This window comes from Cervus canadensis, chromosome 8 (genome assembly GCF_019320065.1).
Source record: "Cervus canadensis isolate Bull #8, Minnesota chromosome 8, ASM1932006v1, whole genome shotgun sequence".
Taxonomy (NCBI): Eukaryota; Metazoa; Chordata; class Mammalia; order Artiodactyla; family Cervidae; genus Cervus; species Cervus canadensis.
Window position 1 is genome coordinate 63,535,665 of NC_057393.1, and position 20,644 is coordinate 63,556,308.

General features: G+C 35.4%; 1 protein-coding gene across 7 annotated transcripts in view; it reads right to left on the bottom strand.

Annotated features, from left to right (window-relative positions):
- ADK (adenosine kinase) overlaps positions 1-20,644 on the bottom strand; it is a 591,696-nt gene that overhangs the window by 498,150 nt on the left and 72,902 nt on the right. For all 7 annotated transcript variants that reach the window (XM_043476503.1, XM_043476498.1, XM_043476504.1 and 4 more), the window contains exon 3: positions 19,941-19,994. In XM_043476503.1, coding sequence (XP_043332438.1) covers positions 19,941-19,994 — 54 coding nt within the window. The remainder of the gene's footprint in view (positions 1-19,940; positions 19,995-20,644) is intronic.

Sequence of the window (20,644 nt, forward strand, 5' to 3'; positions counted from 1 at the left end):
AAAGCTGAGAGAATTCAGCACCACCAAACCAGCTCTTCAACAAATGCTAAAGGATCTTCTCTAGACAGGAAATGCAGCAAGGTTGTATAAACGTGAACCCAAAACAACAAAGTAAATGGCAACGGGACCACACCTATCAATAATTACCTTAAATGTAAATGGGTTGAATGCCCCAACCAAAAGACAAAGATTGGCTGAATGGATACAAAAACAAGACCCCCATATATGCTGTCTACAAGAGACCCACCTCAAAACAAGAGACACATACAGACTAAAAGTGAAGGGCTGGAAAAAAATATTTCATGCAAATGGAGACCAAAAGAAAGCAGGAGTCGCAATACTCATATCAGATAAAATAGACTTTCAAATAAAAGCTGTGAAAAGAGACAAAGAAGGACACTACATAATGATCAAAGGATCAATCAAAGAAGAAGATATAACAATTATAAATATATATGCACCCAACATAGGAGCACCGCAATATGTACGGCAAACACTAACGAGTATGAAAGAGGAAATTAATAGTAACACAATAATAGTGGGAGACTTTAATACCCCACTCACAACTATGGATAGATCAACTAAACAGAAAATTAACAAGGAAACACAAACCTTAAATGACACAATGGACCAGCTAGACCTAATTGATATCTATAGGACATTTCACCCCAAAACAATCAACTTCACCTTTTTCTCAAGTACACACGGAACCTTCTCCAGAATAGATCACATCCTGGGCCATAAATCTGGTCTTGGAAAATTCAAAAAAATTGAAATCATTCCAGTCATCTTTTCTGACCACAGTGCAGTAAGATTAGATCTCAATTACAGGAAAAAAATTGTTAAAAATTCAAACATATGGAGGCTAAATAACACGCTTCTGAATAACCAACAAATCATAGAAGAAATCAAAAAAGAAATCAAAATATGTATAGAAATGAATGAAAATGAAAACACAACAACCCAAAACCTATGGGACACTGTAAAAGCAGTGCTAAGGGGAAGGTTCATAGCATTACAGGCTTACATCAAGAAACAAGAAAAAAGCCAAATAAATAACCTAACTCTACACCTAAAGCAATTAGAGAAGGAAGAAATGAAGAACCCCAGGGTTAGCAGAAGGAAAGAAACCTCCTCCCCTTTAAAGCCCCAGGCCCCTATCCCATTCCTTACCTCAAGAAGGCCTCAACTGCCAGGCTTGCCCTTGGGTTTCAGATTTTATGGGGATCCCAGACATAAGTAATTAAATTTGTTTGTTTGTTTTTTTCCTTTAATCTTTTGACAATTGAATTAACAGACCAACCAAAATAACCCTGAAAGGTATAGGGAAAAATCTTCCTCCCCTACAAAGTAATATGTGTATCTTTCCACAGAAAAAAGTAAAATATAAGAAATAAATGCGTGAAGTAATTAGCCTCCAACTAATAAAAATAAATAAATAAATAAAATTAAAAAATTAAAAAAAAAAAAGAAATAAATGCAAGTTAAACCTCTAATTTCACACAGGCAAACAGAATCATTGTTGGCACAATCCTTTGGCAAATACTTATAACAGGACCTATACACCTTTATGCTTCAATCTCAAGGCCAGGCACAAATACGGAGTGATAGTAAGGCCAGAAAAAGTAAAGTATATTAAAATCCTAGAAACACTGCCTGATCTTTCATATGTCACTGAAAAGTAGATTTCATTAGCTAGCCATTTTAACTACAATGAATAGTCAGTCACTCAACTGCAGCATCTAAATGACGAGTGTGCCACACAGTTGCCTTCTTTGTAATACACAAGTTAACACAGGAGGATCATTTTTATCCTTTGTAAAAATAATGAATTCAAGCTTAATCCTCTCTTCTCGATCTGAGAAGTATTTAAGAATATACCAAATAATCAAAAGGTTTGCCTTACCTGTAAATGTAACTCAGTTGGACAGTAACACTATTTACTTCAAAACAAAAAGAAAACTGAAATATAAATTTTGCTTTCATGCTTACGGAGCTATGACAGTTGATAGCACCGCATTATGTAAAACTTAAGAATATCTACCTAATATTTTTACACTAAATACAAAGTTCTCTGCCATATTAACTGTAGCAATGGTCTATAACTCTATTAAAACACATTACTATAACTTATATATGTAAACTTATTCTATATTCTATAAGTTTACAATACTTGAATACTTCTCTCCACTAAGCGCTGAGATCTTCCACACACTTTTTTAAAATTTCTATATTCATCTTTCCTTTTCCCCACAAACAAAACAGGTGAAATAGCACCATCTGGTGGATATCACCTTAGTTTGTTTGTTTGTTTTTTTTCCATTAATTTTTATTAGTTGAAGGCTAATTACTTTACAATATTATAGTGGTTTTTGCCATACATTGACATGAATCAGCCATGGATTTACATGTGTTCCCCATCCTGAACCCCCCCTCTCACTTCCCTCCCCATCCCATCCCTCTGGGTCATCCCAGTGTACCAGCCCCGAGCACTTGTCTCATGCATCCAACCTGGATTGGTGATGTTTCACACTTGATAATATACATGTTTCGATGCTATTCTCTCAGATCATCCCACCCTTGCCTTCTCCCATAGAGTCCAAAAGTCTGTTCTATACATCTGTGTCTCTTTTTCTGCCTTGCATATAGGGATATCGTTACCATCTTTCTAATTCCATATATATGTATTAGTATATTACATTAGTGTTTATCTTTCTGGCTTACTTCACTCTATATAATGGGCTCCAGTTTTATCCATCTCATTAGAACTGATTCAAATGTATTCTTTTCAATGGCTGAGTAAAAAAACCTGGAAATAGAACTGCCATAAGACCCAGCAATCCCACTCCTGGGCATACACACCGAGGAAACCAGAACTGAAAGAGACACGTGTACCCCAATGTTCATTGCAGCACTGTTTATAATAGCCAGGACATGGAAGCAACCAGATGCCCATCAGCAGACGAACGGATAAGAAAGGTATGGTACATATACACAATGGAATATTACTCACCTTAGTTTTAAAATAAATTTCTACATTTACCTTATTAACTCTATTTTGGGAAAATTGCACAACAATAGGGACTCATTATAAAGTACTATAAATGAATAATAAAAAATGGCTTGATTAGCAAGCAAAAGTATACTTGAAAACTGAAACAGGATTACAGCATTGCTTTAATTACTAAGAAGTTAACCATTATTCTCAGGCCATTAAGGATAACATCTCCTCAGAACCTTGAGGTCTTTGTTTAAAAAGAAGGAAACGTCAATTTTTAATATAAAAATTTTATTTTTTATATAATCAGTTCAGTTCAGTCGCTCGGTCGTGTCCGACTCTTGGCAACCCCATGGACTGCAACACACCAGGCTTCCCTGTCCATCACTAACTCCTGAAGCTTGCTCAGACTCATGTCCATCAAGCTGGAGATGCCATTCAATCATCCTCTGTTGTCCCCTTCTTCCTCCTGCCTTCAATCTTTCCCAGCATCAAGGTCTTTTCCAATGAGTTGGTTCTTCACATGAGGTGGCCAAACTATTGGAGTTTCAGCTTCAGCATCAGTCCTTCCAAGGAATAATCAGGACTGATTTCTTTGAGGATTGACTGGTTTGATCTCCTTGCAGTCCAAGGGACCTTCAAGAGTCTTCTGCAACACCATAGTTCAAAAGCATCAATTCTTCGGCACTCAGCTTTCTTTATAGTCCAATCCTCACATCCATACATGACCACTGGAAAAACCATAGCCTGACCAGACAGACCTTTGTTGACAATGTCTCTGCTTTTAAATATGCTATCTAGGTTTGTCATAACTTTCCTTCCAAGGAGTAAGCGTCTTTTAATTTCATGGCTGCAGTCACCATCTGCAGTGATTTTTGGACCCCAAAAAATAAAGTCTGACACTGTTTCCACTGTCTCCCCATATATTTCCTTAAGGGAGCTTAAAGCAGAAGAAAGCTGTTGGCAGGTGATAAAACTGAAGGGGGAAACCCAGTTTCAGATCAACTGCTTCCAAGTCATGCACTGTTGTTATTGTTCAGTCCCTCAGTCTTGTCCAACTCTTTCCGACCCTAAGTACCGCAGCGTATCAGGCTTCCCAGGCCTTTCTCATCTCCCAGAGTTTGTTCAAACTCACATCCATGATGTCATCCAACCATCAGTGATGCCAACCAGCCTGCTCATCCTCTGTCATCCCCTTCCCTTCCTGCCTTCAATCTTTCCCAGAATCAGGGTATTTCCTAATGCGTCGGCTCTTCACATCAGGTGGCCAAAGTATAGTAACTTCAGCGTCAGTCCTTTCAATGAATATTCAGTGTTGATTTCCTTTAGGATTGACCAGTTTGATCTCCTTGCTGCCCAAAGGACTCTCAAGAGTCTTCTCCAGCACCACACAGTTCGAAGGCACCAATTCTTCGGTGCTCAGCTTTCTTTATGGCCCAACTCTCACATCCATACCCTGACTATTGGAAAAACCATAGCTTTGACTATATGGACCTTTGTCGGCAAAGTAATGTCTCTGCTTTTTAATACACTGTCTAGGTTTGTCATTGCTTTTCTTCCAAGAAGCAAGCATCTCTTAATTTCATGGCTGCAATCACCATCCACAGCCATTTTGGAGCCCAAGAAAATAAAGTCTGTCACAGTTTCCATTGTTTCCCTAGTCTATTTGCCACAAAGTGATGGGGTCAGATGCCATGATCTTCATTTTTTGAATGTTGAGGTTTAAGCCAACTTTTTCACTCTCCCTTTTTCACCTTCATCAAGAGGCTTTTTAATTCCTCTTTGCTTGCTGAAATTAGTGTGGTGTCATCTGCATATCTGAGGTTACTGATATTTCTGCCAGCAATCTTGATTCAAGTTTGTGCTTCATCCAGCCTGACATTTCCCATGATGTGCTCTGCATATAAGTTAAATAAGCAGGATGAAAATATACAGCCTTGATATACTCCTTTCCCAACTTTGAACCAGTCCGTTATTCCATATCCAGTTCTAACTGTTGCTTCTTGACCTGCAAACAGGTTTCTTAGGAGGCAGGTAACGTGGTCTGGTATTCCCATCTCTTTAAGAATTTTTCACAGTTTGTTGTGATCTACACAGTCAAAGGCTTTATCATAGTCAAAGAAGCAGAAGTAGATGTTTTCCTGGAATTCTCTAGCTTTTTCTATGATTGAACAATGTTGGCAATTTGATCCCTGATTCCTCTGCCTTATCTTAATCCAACGTGTATATCTGGAAATTGTCCTTTCACACACTGCTGAGGCCTAACTTGAAGGATTTTGAGCATTACTTTGCTAGCATGTATTCCCTGGTGGCTCAGATGGTAAAGAATTTGCCTGCAGTGTGGGAGACCAGGGTTCAATCCCTGAATCAGGAAGATCCCCTGGAGAAGGAAATGGCCAACCACTCCAGTATTCTTGCCTGGAAAATCCCATGGACGAAGGAACCTGCAAGGCTACAGCCCCTGGGGTCACAAAGAGTCGGACATGACTGAGCGACTTCACTTTCACTTTTCACTTTGTGGTAGTTTGAACATTCTTTGGCAGTAGGCAGACAGAAATTCATCCAACAGCCAACAGAGAACTATTAATGTGCCTTAATAACATGGTCAAACTAGATGGGACAAACTAGTCTCTTAGAAAGGTGGACAATCAATAGGACAGAAAAAAAAAAAAAAATACTGCAACAAACATTAAACAAAGAATGTGAATTGATGAGAAGGGGTGAGAATAAGGCAGGTGGTCCTAAGGTGCTACTGTAACATTCTAGGAAGAAATATGAAAAAAAAGAATACAGACAGTTGAAAGTTGCTAACAGAGTAGATCTTAAAACTTCTCACCACAGGAAAAATATCTGCACCTATGTTGGTGATGATGTTAACTAGATGTGATCATTTTACAATATACACACATATCTTCAAAATCTTGTGATAAACCATAAAGGAAAAGGATACTAAAAAAGTATATATATACATATATAACTGAATCACTCTGCTGTACAATAGAAATTAACATTGTATATCAACTATACACTTAATTAAAAAATAAACATATATTGAATCATCATGTTGTACATCTGAAACTAATACAATGTTATATCAGTTATATTTCAATTTTTTTAAAAGATTATGAAGAGTATTGCTATATCAATAAAATAGTTCAATTATACTGTTTCAAATAATTGTGTTATCAAATTCAGTGAAGCTCAACAAATATAAAAAAAATAAAAATCTGTTTTCTGTGTTTCTTGTGCCCTGATGTTTTTTGTGCCACCATAATGTACACCTGTGTTTCTATAAACTATATTATACTTTAACCGAATAAACACTCTCAAAATTAACAAAAGGTTCAAAGATAATTAACTTATAAAACTGTTCAAAAGCTGATCCATGCATCATCCTAATAATGTCCCTAGCTTTAAAGTTGACATCAATTTGCCCATTTTTCCAAATTCTATTTTGGAAGCTAGGCACATTCACTTTGCCCTCATTCTAGTGGGGAAAACTTCCCTGAAGAGATAATTATACAGCTCAATATTTTGGAAGAGAAACGAGAAAAAGTAGTGGTGAAAGAAGTCTCCACATTCCAACAAAGGAAAATTGGTGATAGGATTTGATAACAAAGGATTTTCCCACAAGAACATAAGTTTATGGAAACTATGTATGTATTTCCTGCATTTCTTTGGATTTTTCTGTTGAATTCAATTTGAAAAGAAATTAATCCTTCTAGCATGCAGAAATTTTGTTCATGTCCTTTCTGCAAGACCCCTCCCCCCAAATTTCCCTTAGTGACCATTTTCTCATCCAATTTAACACTGAAAAAACTCTTTTAAAAAGATAATTTAAAATATGATATATGGAAACCAGTTATACTTGCAAAAAACTTTTTTTTTCAAATCTTCCATCAGGTTTTTTCCTATCTCCCCTGGTCTTATCCAACACAGACCCTACAGAGTAGAAATCAAAAGTGTCTCTGGCTTTAACAAATTAAATAAACATTAAAGTCGTAGGAATATTTGGGAAAGATGGTTTCCCTTTGTACTTGCTACTAAAATTTAGTATATACAAAGTGAGACTTTTTATAAAGGTAACATTTTCACACATACACACACACACAAAAAAAAAACACTCAGAAATGATTAGAATATAAAGCAAAAGTTTTTAAGGAAAATTTAAAATGTATTCTGGATAATGTTTCAATCATTTCGCAAAATGATTGAAATAGCCAAGTTGCAATCTTAATGAAGTTCTACAGAGGGAGCTAGCATCACAAGGAAAAAAATTTATAATAGAACGCCAAGAAAAGACCTATTCAGTTAGAAATATTAGATTTCTATTCATCAACATAAACTTGGATTATACTCTAAAGTTTTTACACCTTAGCCATCACCCAACCCCCCAAAACACCACAATATTATCTACAAAGTATGGTATTTCTCTGGTAAATCACATTAAACTAATGAAATATAGCATCCACCACAACCACAGTGTGTCAAGTAAATGTTTGCTTTACATAACATCATTTTTCTAAAGAATTTCTTTAAATACTCTTTTTCTTAAGTCACTGAACTTAGGCAAAGTAAAAAGCAATAAAAAAAAAATCTGAAATCAAATCGGAGCCTATCCTTTCCTACTATAAAACAAGTAATAGAATCTCTCCAAGCTTTAGTTTCCTGTAAAATGGGAATGATTATAATATCTATCTCGTAGGGTTGTGGTGAAGATTAAATTAGCACATAAGAGTAATTAAAATACTGCTCTCGTCCCTTACTCATGTTATTCAATTTTTAAATTTTTCAGTGTTTTCAAAAAAGAAATCATTATAGAGAATAGAGAAAATATTAATTATAGTCAATAGTTTTCAGGAGCTACATTAGCTGCCAACAGACATTAAAACTTCCCCGAAACGTCTAAATTCATATCGTTTCCAAATAGGTTGACTCAATTTTTTAGGGAATTATAGACCATGTCAGCATAACCCTTTCATTATTTTTCAAGTTGACACCTGCCATAACTCCACTCTCAAAATATTCTTGTCTGCTGTAGACCAAGAAGAAGAAAGAATTCAACACAGCAGTTTCCACTCTCTCAAACACACGTTGACCCTAATAAATATTTACTCCATTGATATCACATAGTAAAATGATGTCAAGTAAATTCAGTCAGTTCAGTCACTCAGTCGTGTCTGACTCTTTGTGACCCCATGGACTACAGCATGCCAGGCCTCCCTCTCCATCACCAATTCCCAGAGTTTACTCTAACTCATGTCCATTGAGTCAATGATGCCATCCAACCATCTGTTCTTCTGTCGTCCCCTTCTCCTGCCTTCAGTCTTTCCCAGCATCAGGATTTTTTCAAATGAGTCAGTTCTTCGCATGGCGTTTCAGCTTCAGCATCAGTTTTTCCAATGAGTATTCAGGACTGATTTCCCTTAGGATGGATGGGTGGATCTCCCTGCAGTCCAAGGGACTCTCAACAGTCTTCTGCAACACCACAGTTCAAAAGCATCCGTTCTTTGGGGCTCAGCTTTCTTATAGTCTAACTCTCACACCCATACACGACTACTGGAAAAACCATAGCTTTGACTAGACAGACCTTTGCTGGTAAAGTAACGTCTCTGCTTTTTAATATGCTGTCTAGGTTGGTCATAGCTTTTCTTCCAAGGAGAAAGCGTCTTTTAATTTCATGGTTGCAATCACCATCTGCAGTGATTTTGGACCCCCCAAAATAAAGTCTCTCACTGTTTCCATTGTTTCCCCATCTATGTGCCATGAAGTGATGGGACCAGATGCCATGATCTTAGTTTTCTGAATGTTGAGCTTTAAGCCAGCTTTTTCACTCTCCCCTTTCACTTTCATCAAGAGGCTCTTTAGTTCTTCTTCGCTTTCTGCCATAAGGGTGGTGTCATCTGCGTATTGGATGTTATTGACATTTCTCCTGGCAGTCTTGATTCCAGCTTGTGCTTCTTCCAGCCCAGCATTTTGCATGATGTACTCTGCAGATAAGTTAAATAAGCAGGGTGACAATACACAGCCTTGACATACTCCTTTCCCAATTTGGAACCAGTCTGTTGTTCCATGTCCAGTTCTTAACTGTTGCTTCTTGACCTGCAAACAGATTTCTCAGGAGGCAGGTCAGGTGGTCTGGTAGTCCCATCTCTTTCAGAATTTTCCAGTTTGTTGTGATCCACACAATCAAAGGCTTTGGCATAGTCAATAAAGCAGAAATAGATGTTTTTCTGGAACTCTCTAACTTTTTCAATGATCCAGCGGATGTTGGCAATTTGATCTCTGGTTCCTCTGCCTTTTCTAAATCCAGCTTGAACATCTGGAAGTTCACGGTTCACAAATTGCTGAAACCTGGCTTGGAGAATTTTGAGCATTACTTTGCTAGCATGTGAGTTGAGTGCAATTGTGCGGTAGTTTGAGCATTCTTTGGCATTGACTTTCTTTGGGATTGGAATGAAGAGTGACCTTTTCCAGTCCTGTGGCCACTGCTGAGTTTTCCAGATTTGCTGGCATATTGAGTGCAGCACTTTCACAGCATCGTCTTTTAGGATTTGAAATAGCTCAACTGGAATTCCATCACCTCCACTAGCTTTGTTCGAAGTGATGCTTTCCCAAGGCCCACTCGACTTCACATTCCAGGATGTCTGGCTCTAGGTGAGTGATCACGCCATCGTGATTATCTGGGTTAGGGGTCATGAAGATCATTTTTGTATAGTTCTTCTGTGTATTCTTGCCATCTCTTCTTAATATCTTCTGCTTCTGTTAGGCCCATACCATTTCTGTCTTGTATTGTGCCCATCGTTGCATGAAATGTTCCCTTGGCCTCTGCAATTTTCTTGAAGAGATCTCTAGTCTTTCCCATTCTATTGTTTTCCTTTGTTTCTTTGCAATGATCTCTGAGGAAGGCTTTCTTATCGCTCCTTGCTATTCTTTGGAACTCTGCATTCAGATGGGTATATCTTTCCTTTTCTCCTTTGCCTTTCACTTCTATTCTATTCTCAGCTATTTGTAAGGCCTCCTCAGACAACCATTTTGCCTGTTTGCATTTCTTTTTCTTGAGGATGGTCTTCATCACCACCTCCTGTACAATGTCATGAACCTCCGTCCATAGTTCTTCAGGCACTCTATCAGATCTAATCCCTTGAATCTATTTGTCACTTCCACTGTATAGTTGTAAGGGATTTGACTTAGGTCATACCTGAATGGCCTAGTGTTTTTCCCCACTTTCTTCAATTTAAGTCTGAATTTGGCAATAAGGAGTTCATGATCTGAGCCACAGTCAGCTCCCGGTCTTGTTTTTTGCTGACTGTATAAACCTTCATCTTTGGCTGCAAAGAATATAATCAATTTGATTTTGGTATTGACCATCTGGTGATGTTCATGTGTAGAGTCTTCTCTTGTGTTGCTGGAAGAGGGTGTTTGCTATGACCAGTGGGTTCTCTTGGCAAAATTCTATTAGCCTTTGCCCTGCTTCATTCTGTACTCCAAGACCAAATTTGCCTGTTACTCCAGGTGTTTCTTGACTTCCTACTTTTGCATTCCAGTCCCCTATAATGAAAAGGACATCTTTTTTGGTGTGTTAGTTCTAGAAGGTCTGTAGGTCTTCATAGAGCCACTCAACTTCAGCTTCTTCAGCATTATTGGTAGGGACATAGACTTGGATTATTGTGATAATCAATGGTTTGCCTTGGAAATGAACAGAGATCATTCTGTCATTTTTGAGACTGCATCCAAGTACCACATTTCAGACTCTTTTGTTGACTATGATGCCTACTCCTTTTCTTCTAAAAGGGATTCTTGCCCACAGTAGTAGATATAATGGTCATCTGAGTTAAATGCACCCATTCTGGTCCATTTTAGCTCACTGATTCCTAAAATATCGACATTCACTCTTGCCATCTCCTGTTTGACCACTTTCAATTTGCCTTGATTCATGGACCTAACATTCCAGGTTCCTATGCAATATTTCTCTTTACAGCATCGTATTTTACTTCATGTAAATTATCTGCAACAAAAGATCAATGAACTTCACTTGAACTAAAAAGCTCTGGATAAAATTTCAGGTATCTTATCCTTCCCCACTAAAAAAACCAAAGAGGTAGAAAGCAAAAAAAGACTACGACCATTTTTTTCTGAACAATTTTATGACTGAAACTCAGAAACTATATTCAGAGGAATTACAGAATAGACTAAAAGAGAAGTAGTTAAAGAAACTATTTACTTAATGGGTTATAATGAAATCTTAGCCCACAATGACATGTGAGAGACAGCTAAGCTTCCCTAAGAGCAGAAGCTAGTTCAAGAGTATTTTTGTGAACATTATCATACTCAAAAAAACCTACTTCACAACTAACCTTTATGGTCCCTTATAGTTCAAAAACATTTTCACATATATGTGCAGCCTGTGCTCAATCATGTCCAACTCTTTGCGACCCCATGGACTTAGCCCACCAGGCTCCAGTATATATTTCACATATATAATTTCATCTAATCCTCATTAAACCTAACAAGATATAGCAAAAGTATCTTTATTTTACAAATGAGGAGGTTATATTCAGGAGATGAATTGATTAACCCAACTATGGTAGCATACCAACTAAAACTACATTTCCCAGAATTCTCTTCCCTGTGTGGTTTTAGGTTGGGATTAACTACAAGAGAAATTTATGTACAATTTGGGAGGTACAAGTAAAACATCATCCATTTCACTCCAAAGGCAGCTACTGGTTTAGAGGTAGTGAAGACAGAAAGGTATGGGTAGAATTCCAACTTATTCTTATTTATCCCCACTCCACCTCCAGCTCACCTTCCCAACCAAGCCCAAACTCATCACCAAATCCCCCACTGAAAACACACAGAAGTAGTAGCTTCAGAGAGCCAACAAAGCACCAACTCTCTTCACTGTTCACTCCAGCAGCTGGGCGTGCCTAGTTGCTTCCTGAAAGCTCCAATTCCTTAACCCACACACCAGGACTGGTTTGTGATTTTCCTCTAATCCTTTTTGGCCCTTTATTTCCCTAGTTTTTTCTCACAATGAATAAGGTTTACTCCCTATAATAGGTTTCTTATTTCTTATTACTCACAGTGGAACCGAGTCTTAACTGATACACCAAGGTCACAATCTGTAGCAAAACATATATAAACCCAGTTTCTTCTAACACTAAGTCTAGAGCACCGTATATTTCATCAAAACAAAAGGTGGCAATTTAGAATAAATCCTTTGAGGCTTTTAAGGTTTCACCACTAATAACATACATTTTTCATTCATCTAACATATACATATATGACCAAGCCTAATACTAAAATTGTCTCTTGTAATGAGTTCTTCTCCTTTATGACAGGCCTAATAATTTTCTTTTAAACAATAAAATATTTACACAAACATTTCAAACGCTTCATAATCCAGGTATAACAGATAAGAAGAAACTATGAAATTCTAGAATTCTAAAGTGATAACACACACAGTCAAAAATTCACCAGAAGGGTGAACTCTGGTTACAGATTAGTTTAGAACCATTTGTAGTTGCCTGAAATAAATTCAGTCAATGCTAGTTTGGGATTCTGACAAAAGTCGCCTGATTAGTTTAAAAAAGAAAAAAAAGGAACAAAGAATCTGAACATACATTTAGTACTTATTCCTGGAGGCACAGCTTCAGAAGCACACATGGTAATGTTATTATATGGCAACTTTTAAATATCAACTTAAAAAGCAATATAGTGAATAGTTACTCTACAAAGATCATGACTACATATTAAAAAATCAATTAAAAAATATTTCCCAAACAACAACAAAAATGTTTCCCATGTAAGAGGCATTGGTGGCTTAGAACAAAATGTCCTATGAAAGTATCATACACAAAATCAAACACCTTGGATCAAAGAAGATTGCTGTGTTCTAGAGAAAACAGTTCTAGTGGTGATTAGATTATGAAAATTCTGGATATTCAAACAAATGACAAGTAAAAAAAAACAATTTTAATATCATTTCACATAATATGTGATTGTAAAATGTATATAATGAAACTAAATTACAAGTACAAATTTGACATTTTGTAAACTTCTCTAAAAGTTTTTAGAATCAAGTTGGCCAAAAAGCTTTGTATTATACCCTCTTCTTGGAAGAATAAGTGCCTTGCATTTGGAATTCAGATACACGTAGCATTTATTTGACTGACTGTCCTCAACTCACTCAGTGAGTCCAAGGTGGTTTCTAAAACCATAATACTGTAAAATTAATTAGCCTCTGAGCCTTGATTCAGTTGAGTTCATTATAATCAGTGAATCTGCCAATGAGTATTAATCCCTTTTATTTAAAAAAAAATCATATTCTCAAGGAGCTGCTTGGTATGATAGAAAAAGCATTTAATTGGGAATCAGGAGATTTGGATTCCGGTCCAATGCTGTCATTAAGGGGCAGGGTAACCCAATTCTAGGGCTCATTTCTACAATCTTGAATTCTATAACGTAAAAGATATTAAACACTAACCATGTAACCTCGTTGCTGGTCCTAGATGTTCTTTATTTCAGTTTTGACTTTCCACTTCCCAGGCTTTCTTCTTCCTCTTTGGCATTTGTGATGAACAAAATCTATCAGCTTTACAGGCAAACATTCTTATATTGCTCTTACAAAACAATCCTGATATTTTCAAAGAATTACTAAGTCACACCATTAATAATAATGAATTTAGGAGCATATCAGGTGCTATTGATTGTCTCCAAGGGCTGAACATGTTTTCATGTAAGCAGGTGAAAAAATACTTATTAAATGAAATAGTGATATTTTTCTCATTTAAGTATTTCCAGCTAGAAAACTAAAACTCTAGAAGACTGAGAAAAATCTGTTGTAGACTAATGAAACCAGTTCATTATTGGATCACATTCAGTGCAAAGTATAAATTCTACAGTTTTGGATTAATCAGATCATTTAATTTCTTGGCCTTCCCTACTTAAAAATCACCTTGCAGTATATTCAGTACACAGAAAAACAGCAACTTGAGAAAAGTCATTATGCTGAAAACAAACAAGTGTCACTTTCGTTGCTGACCAATCTTCCCTGTTTTGTGCATGTCAGTCTTCCCCAAACAAGGAAATATCAAGTACAAGTGAGTAGCACAAGTGACTAAACGTATATGGAGTCTGAATTATGACATTTGGGGTACTAAGAATATTTTAAATAAAAGCATACTTAATATTTACCACAAAGTAATATCAAAACAATTAGTTATTATACTCTATTGGCATGCAAAGAATTAATGCAGGTCAGTTAATTTAATGTTGCATTTCTACAATTTAAATCAAGATTTTGAGATTATAATTAAGAAGCAAATAATATTGTTTTATAGGAATAAAGCATGGAATTATTAATTTGGATAATTCTATTTGTTTTATAGCTACACCTCTTAATGATATTTTTAAAAGCTTGGTCTTAAAACATAAAGAGATCTCAGGTATTTTAAGTATAAAATACAAATGAAATTACTTATAAGCAGCTTTCATGAAGGGCTGCTGCTGAGTTTTTTTAAATTAATATTCTGCTCTGACAGCGGCGAACCCAGCTGAAAGTTTTCTCAGGTGTGCAGGTCAAAAACTACAGAGAACCAGCAGCCAAAAGAATTAAGATAATCAACCAATGCCAAATCAATCAAGCATGTACTAACAAGTTTAAGATCCTTGGTGCATAAGCACTATTTATTAAGAAAGAAGACTTCATGTTACACTAGAAAAAATTAAGTTGTGTCATTTCAACCTTTAGACCCTCATTTTTATTTTTCCTAACTTAGATTACCAATTATGATCATAAAGCTGAAAAAGTTCATCCTGAAACAGATAATATATTTAATAACCAATTTACATTTAGGGAATTTATCACTTCTTTCAATTCTTTCTTTTTTCTGGTTACAGAATTAACACAACCCATTAGGGAAGATTTAAAACACACATAAAAGGACAAGGAAAAAAAACAAAATTCACCCATAATCCTATCACCCACAGATCTACTATTCTACTACAGTTCTCTTCTACGATATCTGTAGGCAAGCTTTTTCAATTACTTAATCATCATGATATTAAATATTTTCCTAAAAACATGTTAACAACTGCATGATATTCTATACAGTTAACTATTGAATTGCACTGGAAAAAGAGAATAAATCATTTAAGATTAATCCAAGAGTATGGCACTTGCCTTTTAAGACAGTTGAAAAATTTGTTTTTTCTGTAAAATGTGTATACATTAAGTATTAAAACACAGGTCATTTAAATCCTAATAAGATTCTAGACTCCTTTCCAACATCTTTTTTAAATTTAAATAAAGAAAGTAAAGCAAAGAGTAACCTAGAAAACGTGCAATTTTTTAATGTTCAGTTCAGTTCAGTTCAGTCGCTCAGTCGTGTCCGTGTCCGACTCTTTGCGACCCCATGAGTCGCAGCACGCCAGGCCTCCCTGAAGGCCTGGAGTCCATCACCAACTCCTGGAATTTACTCAAACTCATGCCCATCCTGTCGGTGATGCCATCCAGCCATCTCATCTTCTGTCGTCCCCTTCTCCTCCTGCCCTCAATCCCTCCCAGCATCAGGGTCTTTTCCAATGAGTCAACTCTTCGCATGAGGTGGCCAAAGTATTGGGGTTTCAGCTTTAGCATCAGCTAAATAGTGACAAAAGAAAAGTCTGACCAAAAAATCTGCTTCAATCAATAAAATGTATTTTCCTGTCATATCATACAATTTTTGTAGAGCATTTTCATTAAATTAAAAATTTGAGCTATTCATCTTTCATCACACTACACACCTTGAAGAGTTTCTCTACTAATTATGACAAATTTGAGCTAAATACCTACCTCTCTTTTCCAGTCTCTGGAATGGCCTAATAATATTCATTTTAACCACAACTGGCAAAGATTAGGAACATACCTAATTTTCCTACACAGCTAATTATGGAGAAATGGTAGAAAAATAGTAACTCCAATATACTTTTAGTGATAAATGTTAACTTATAAAAATAATTATTATATAATATATTCAAAGAGAAATAAAAATCTACAAGAAAAATGCAAATACAGAAGATTTTCCATTGTGAGAAGAAAAAATCATCTATCCAAATTTAACACATTCAAGGTGAAAATATAATGTGAAACCCTCAATATTTTGTTTCTAAATTCACAGTCATAAAGGGTGGTATTAAAATTCATGGGCCTAAAGTCAAGCAAAACTTCTTCACTGAGAACTACAACACACTGCCAAGAGTAATTAAAGAAGAATTAAACACTGTTAAGATGTTGCTTCTCTCTGAAATAGATTCAACATCCTCAGGATAATCCCAAAAGGTCTCTGTGAGGAAATTGATAAGCTGATTCTAAAATAAAAGGCAATGTAAAGGATCTAGTATATCCAAAGTAATCTCATAAAAGAACAAAGTTGAAGGACTTACAGAAACTGACTTCAATTCAATATTTACTATACTGTGTTACTGGCATAAAGAGTGACAAGTAAATCAACAGAACAGAATAAATCCATATTTCTAAGGTTATTTGATTTTCAGCAAGGGCATTAAAGCAATTCAGTGGACAAGTAAAGTCTATTCAGCAAATGGTGCTGAAGTAACTAGATATTCATTCAGGTAAAGAAAAATGAACCTCAACATCTACCTCACATCATAGACAAATATTAACACATAACAGATCACAGACCTAAACAAAAAAAGCTCAAATCACAGTTTTTAAGAAAAATATAAGAGTATCTTCATAAATTGAGGGCAGGCAAAAGTTTTTTAGATGAACATAGAAAGCAATAATCATAAAGGCAAAAATTGATAAATCAGACTTTATAAAAATTTAAAACTTGCTTATCAAAAGAAACTATTAAGGAAAAAAGGTATGCCTGGGACTGGAGAAGAAAATTGTAAAACATACAGCTGACATAGACTGCTAACTAGAATATATACAGAATTTCAACCACTCCTCAATAAAAAGACAAAACAATTCAATGTTTTTCATCAGCAAAAGATTTTACAGATTCTTCACCGAAGAAAATAAATATGGCCAATAAGCAAATGAAAAAATGCTCAACAGCAATAGTCACCACAGAAATGAAAATTAAACCACAGTGAAATGCAACTACATATCCACCAGAATACCTAAAATTAGCAAGACCATCGAACACCAAATGTTGATGAGGATGTAGAGCAACTAGAACTCTCATATATCGCTGTTAGGAATGTAAAACAGTTCTGCTTCTGAAGAAAATCTAGTCGTTCCTTATAGAACCAAATATAATGTTACCCTATATCCTAGTGACTCAGCAGGAAATCTACTCCTGAGTAATTTTCCTTGAGAAATGAAAACACGTTCACCAAAAGACTTGTCCAAAAATATTAACAGCAACTTTATTCATAGCAGCCAAAATGAAACGGCCTAGATGTCCACCAATAAGAGAACAGATAAACCATGGAATGTTGATAAGCAATAAAAAGAAATTAATTAATTCATACAACATGAAAGAATCTAAAAACATTATACTGAGTGAAAGAAGCACTATATAAAGCAGAATAGACATGTGATTCCATTAGTAAGAAATTTCAGAATAGGATAACCTTAATTTATAGTTGAAAAAGAATCATAATAATGGTTCCTCTCAGAGGGTAGGAGCAGAAAGTGACTACAAAGAGGAATAAGGGAAGAATTCTCTGGGGTGATGATAATGTTCTAGATCTTGATAGAAAACTGGGTTACAAACATTCATGCATCTGTCAAAACTCAGCACATGTACACTGAAGATTTGTGTGTTTCAATGTATGAAAATGTATGTAAATACAAAAAACTTTAAAGGACTGAACTCTAGGTGATGCTATGTATGTTGAAATACTTACAGGGAAACATACTGATGTCTGCAACTTACTTTTAAGATGCATTCAAAAAGCAGATGAAGTCATGGATGGACAAAAGAATGGATAGGTAAAAAAGTAAGTAGAGTAAAATGTCAATGATAAAATCTAGGTGGTGGGTATATGGTTAATTATATATGATACATTTAATAATAAAGTCAAAGAAAAACATCAGTCTATCCTTGAGGGTCAACTATAACATAGACAGCTAAAGAAACTGTAAATGAATAGCATTAATATGGGTTACATATTAAATAATATGAAAATATTTACCCCATTGCAGTTCTCTGGTATTTTTAATATTGGTCATAGTACTGGAGTGGGTAGCCTATCCCTTCTCCAGGGCATCTTCCCAACCAGAAATTGAACCAGGGTCTCCTGCATTGCAGGCAGATTCTTTACTAGCTGAGCTACCAGGAAAGCCCCAAAGAACTTCTAGGTTGACCACCTAATTCCCAAACCAAAAAAGCTCTGCTATGAGACCTATAAATAACAAGCAATCAACCAATGGTACAGTGACAATCAAGTACACTCACTGACAATTTCTGGTTGCAAAGAAAAAATATATATAAAACTCCTTGACAATAAATTTCAGAACCCACTTGGAGATTATAATTAAATGAAGACATAACAAATATAAAAACACTGGTGAAAGGCTAACATAACAATACCAACTATAAGAACTCTTAAATCCTTTCCCTACACACTGAGCCTACCATTTTATGATTAACATGATGAAAGGCTAACGTAACAATGGGATATATCAATTGTAAGAACTCTTAAAGAAATCCTTTCCCTGCACACCAACCCTACCATTTGATGATTAACACTTTCTACAATCTCTTCAATAAGAGAAAAGGAAGAAAATAATTTGGAAGAGATCCAGGACAGAGTTTTTTTTTTTTTTTTTAAGAAGTTAAAAGTACTCAGAAAAATCATTACTTAACCTTGGGAAGAAAATAAGAATCTTGAAAAGTACTTGATCTACAGAAAGTTATTCTCCATACACATGAGTACAAATGAAGATTTCATTTAAATTAAACAGCGAGGGACTTGAAACAGATGTCAAACATTAAGGAAACACCCAAGGAAGTCTGTAAAATTCACCCATGTATTTATAAACAGGATAGAACCTTAACTACGACTGAGAATAATTGTGGTCTGCACAACACTGTAAGTCAACTATATGTGAATTCTAAAAACATATAATAATAATACTAATAATGTTAAGTCCAACCTAAAGGTATAGTAAGCCTCAAACTCTTCGTTCTACATTATTATTTGATATTAAATATTTGCATAATAATTATGGTTCTCAGAATTTCTTATTGCATGATGGAGGAAAAAAGGTAGACTACTAGAAAAGAGAAGCGTATACTCTTTTTTTTTTTTAGCTTCCCTCCTGGAACAATCCTATGATACTGAAAACCAAGAGATGAATTTTTAAAACTACCAAGTCTGAAATTTTTAGCTAAAAACTTCACAGTTCTTGTAATGCAGTAATTTTTTTAGATACTACAATAGGGCAGAAAAACAGCAACAGAGATATTCCAAAATCATGTATACAGTTACTTTACCTAAAACAGAGAATCCTATATTAAAATTTTTTAAAGAAACAAAGTTATATTCACATCTACAATTTTAAAGTGTTTTCTTAACCTTGTGCTAAACAAGCTTAAGCATTTACTTTTTCCTAAGATGACAAAATCATGTCTCCACCTTAAGCACAGGGTGGAAGTCAACTGGGCAAGAGCCAAAATTAACAATGACAATTTAATAATTTATGTGGGGAAAGAAAACAAAACAACTTATTTCCCAATATGCCCTTAGTCCAGATGATGGGATACAATTAAATACTATTAAAACATATTTTAATGTGCATGTGGTAACAACTTTGTTAATGTTATGTAGTATAACTTATCCTAATCCTACTAGGATAAGGAACATACTATTGGTTATATCTGCAGATTTTAAGACCTCATGGAATTTTAAAAATCAGATTGTTTACACATCTAATCCACAGAGTCTAAATTATGTATAGCCTAGGGTTTAATGCACTTACAGTTCCTTATGCTTCTCTTCAGCCAAAATCTGGTCATTAGGTTTAAGAGAATACCTGTAACACAAAAACAAAAATATACTGGTCAAATAAACATATGAGTATGTTTGCCTCATGGACATCTGACTGTAGTTTCTACATACAGCCAGTTGACCCCAAGCAAATAAACACTACTACACTGATAATAGGTCTCTATCTTAATTGATAAAACATTAAAAATATGTCTGAGTTCTTTGATGCTGTTAGTCACTTCAACCAACACCACCTCAGTAACGAAAGGGAGATGAACTTGACCATGCTTTAAAAATATGAGGTATCTTCTTTTTTTTTTTTTGAGGTATCTTCAATATTCTTCAGTAGTGACTCATCTATAATGTTACATTTATCCAGCAGTACAAAATTCAAGAAACTACTCCAAGGTTATGATTTAACAGTTCACAAAACAATACAAAGCTATTCTTTCATTAAATATATAGTAGGGACTTCCCTAGTGGTCCAGTGGTTAAGACTCCACGCTTCCAAAGCAGGGGGGTGTGGGTTCTTACTCTGGTCTGGGAGCTAAAATCCCATATGCCATGTTGTACGGCCAGAAGAGGAAAAAAAGCAATATACAGTAAACATTTATTACATACCAGACTATGTACGAGGTAATGTAACACAGGAGGGAAAATAAGCTTTGGAGTTCTTAACTAAACCATTAACTAGCT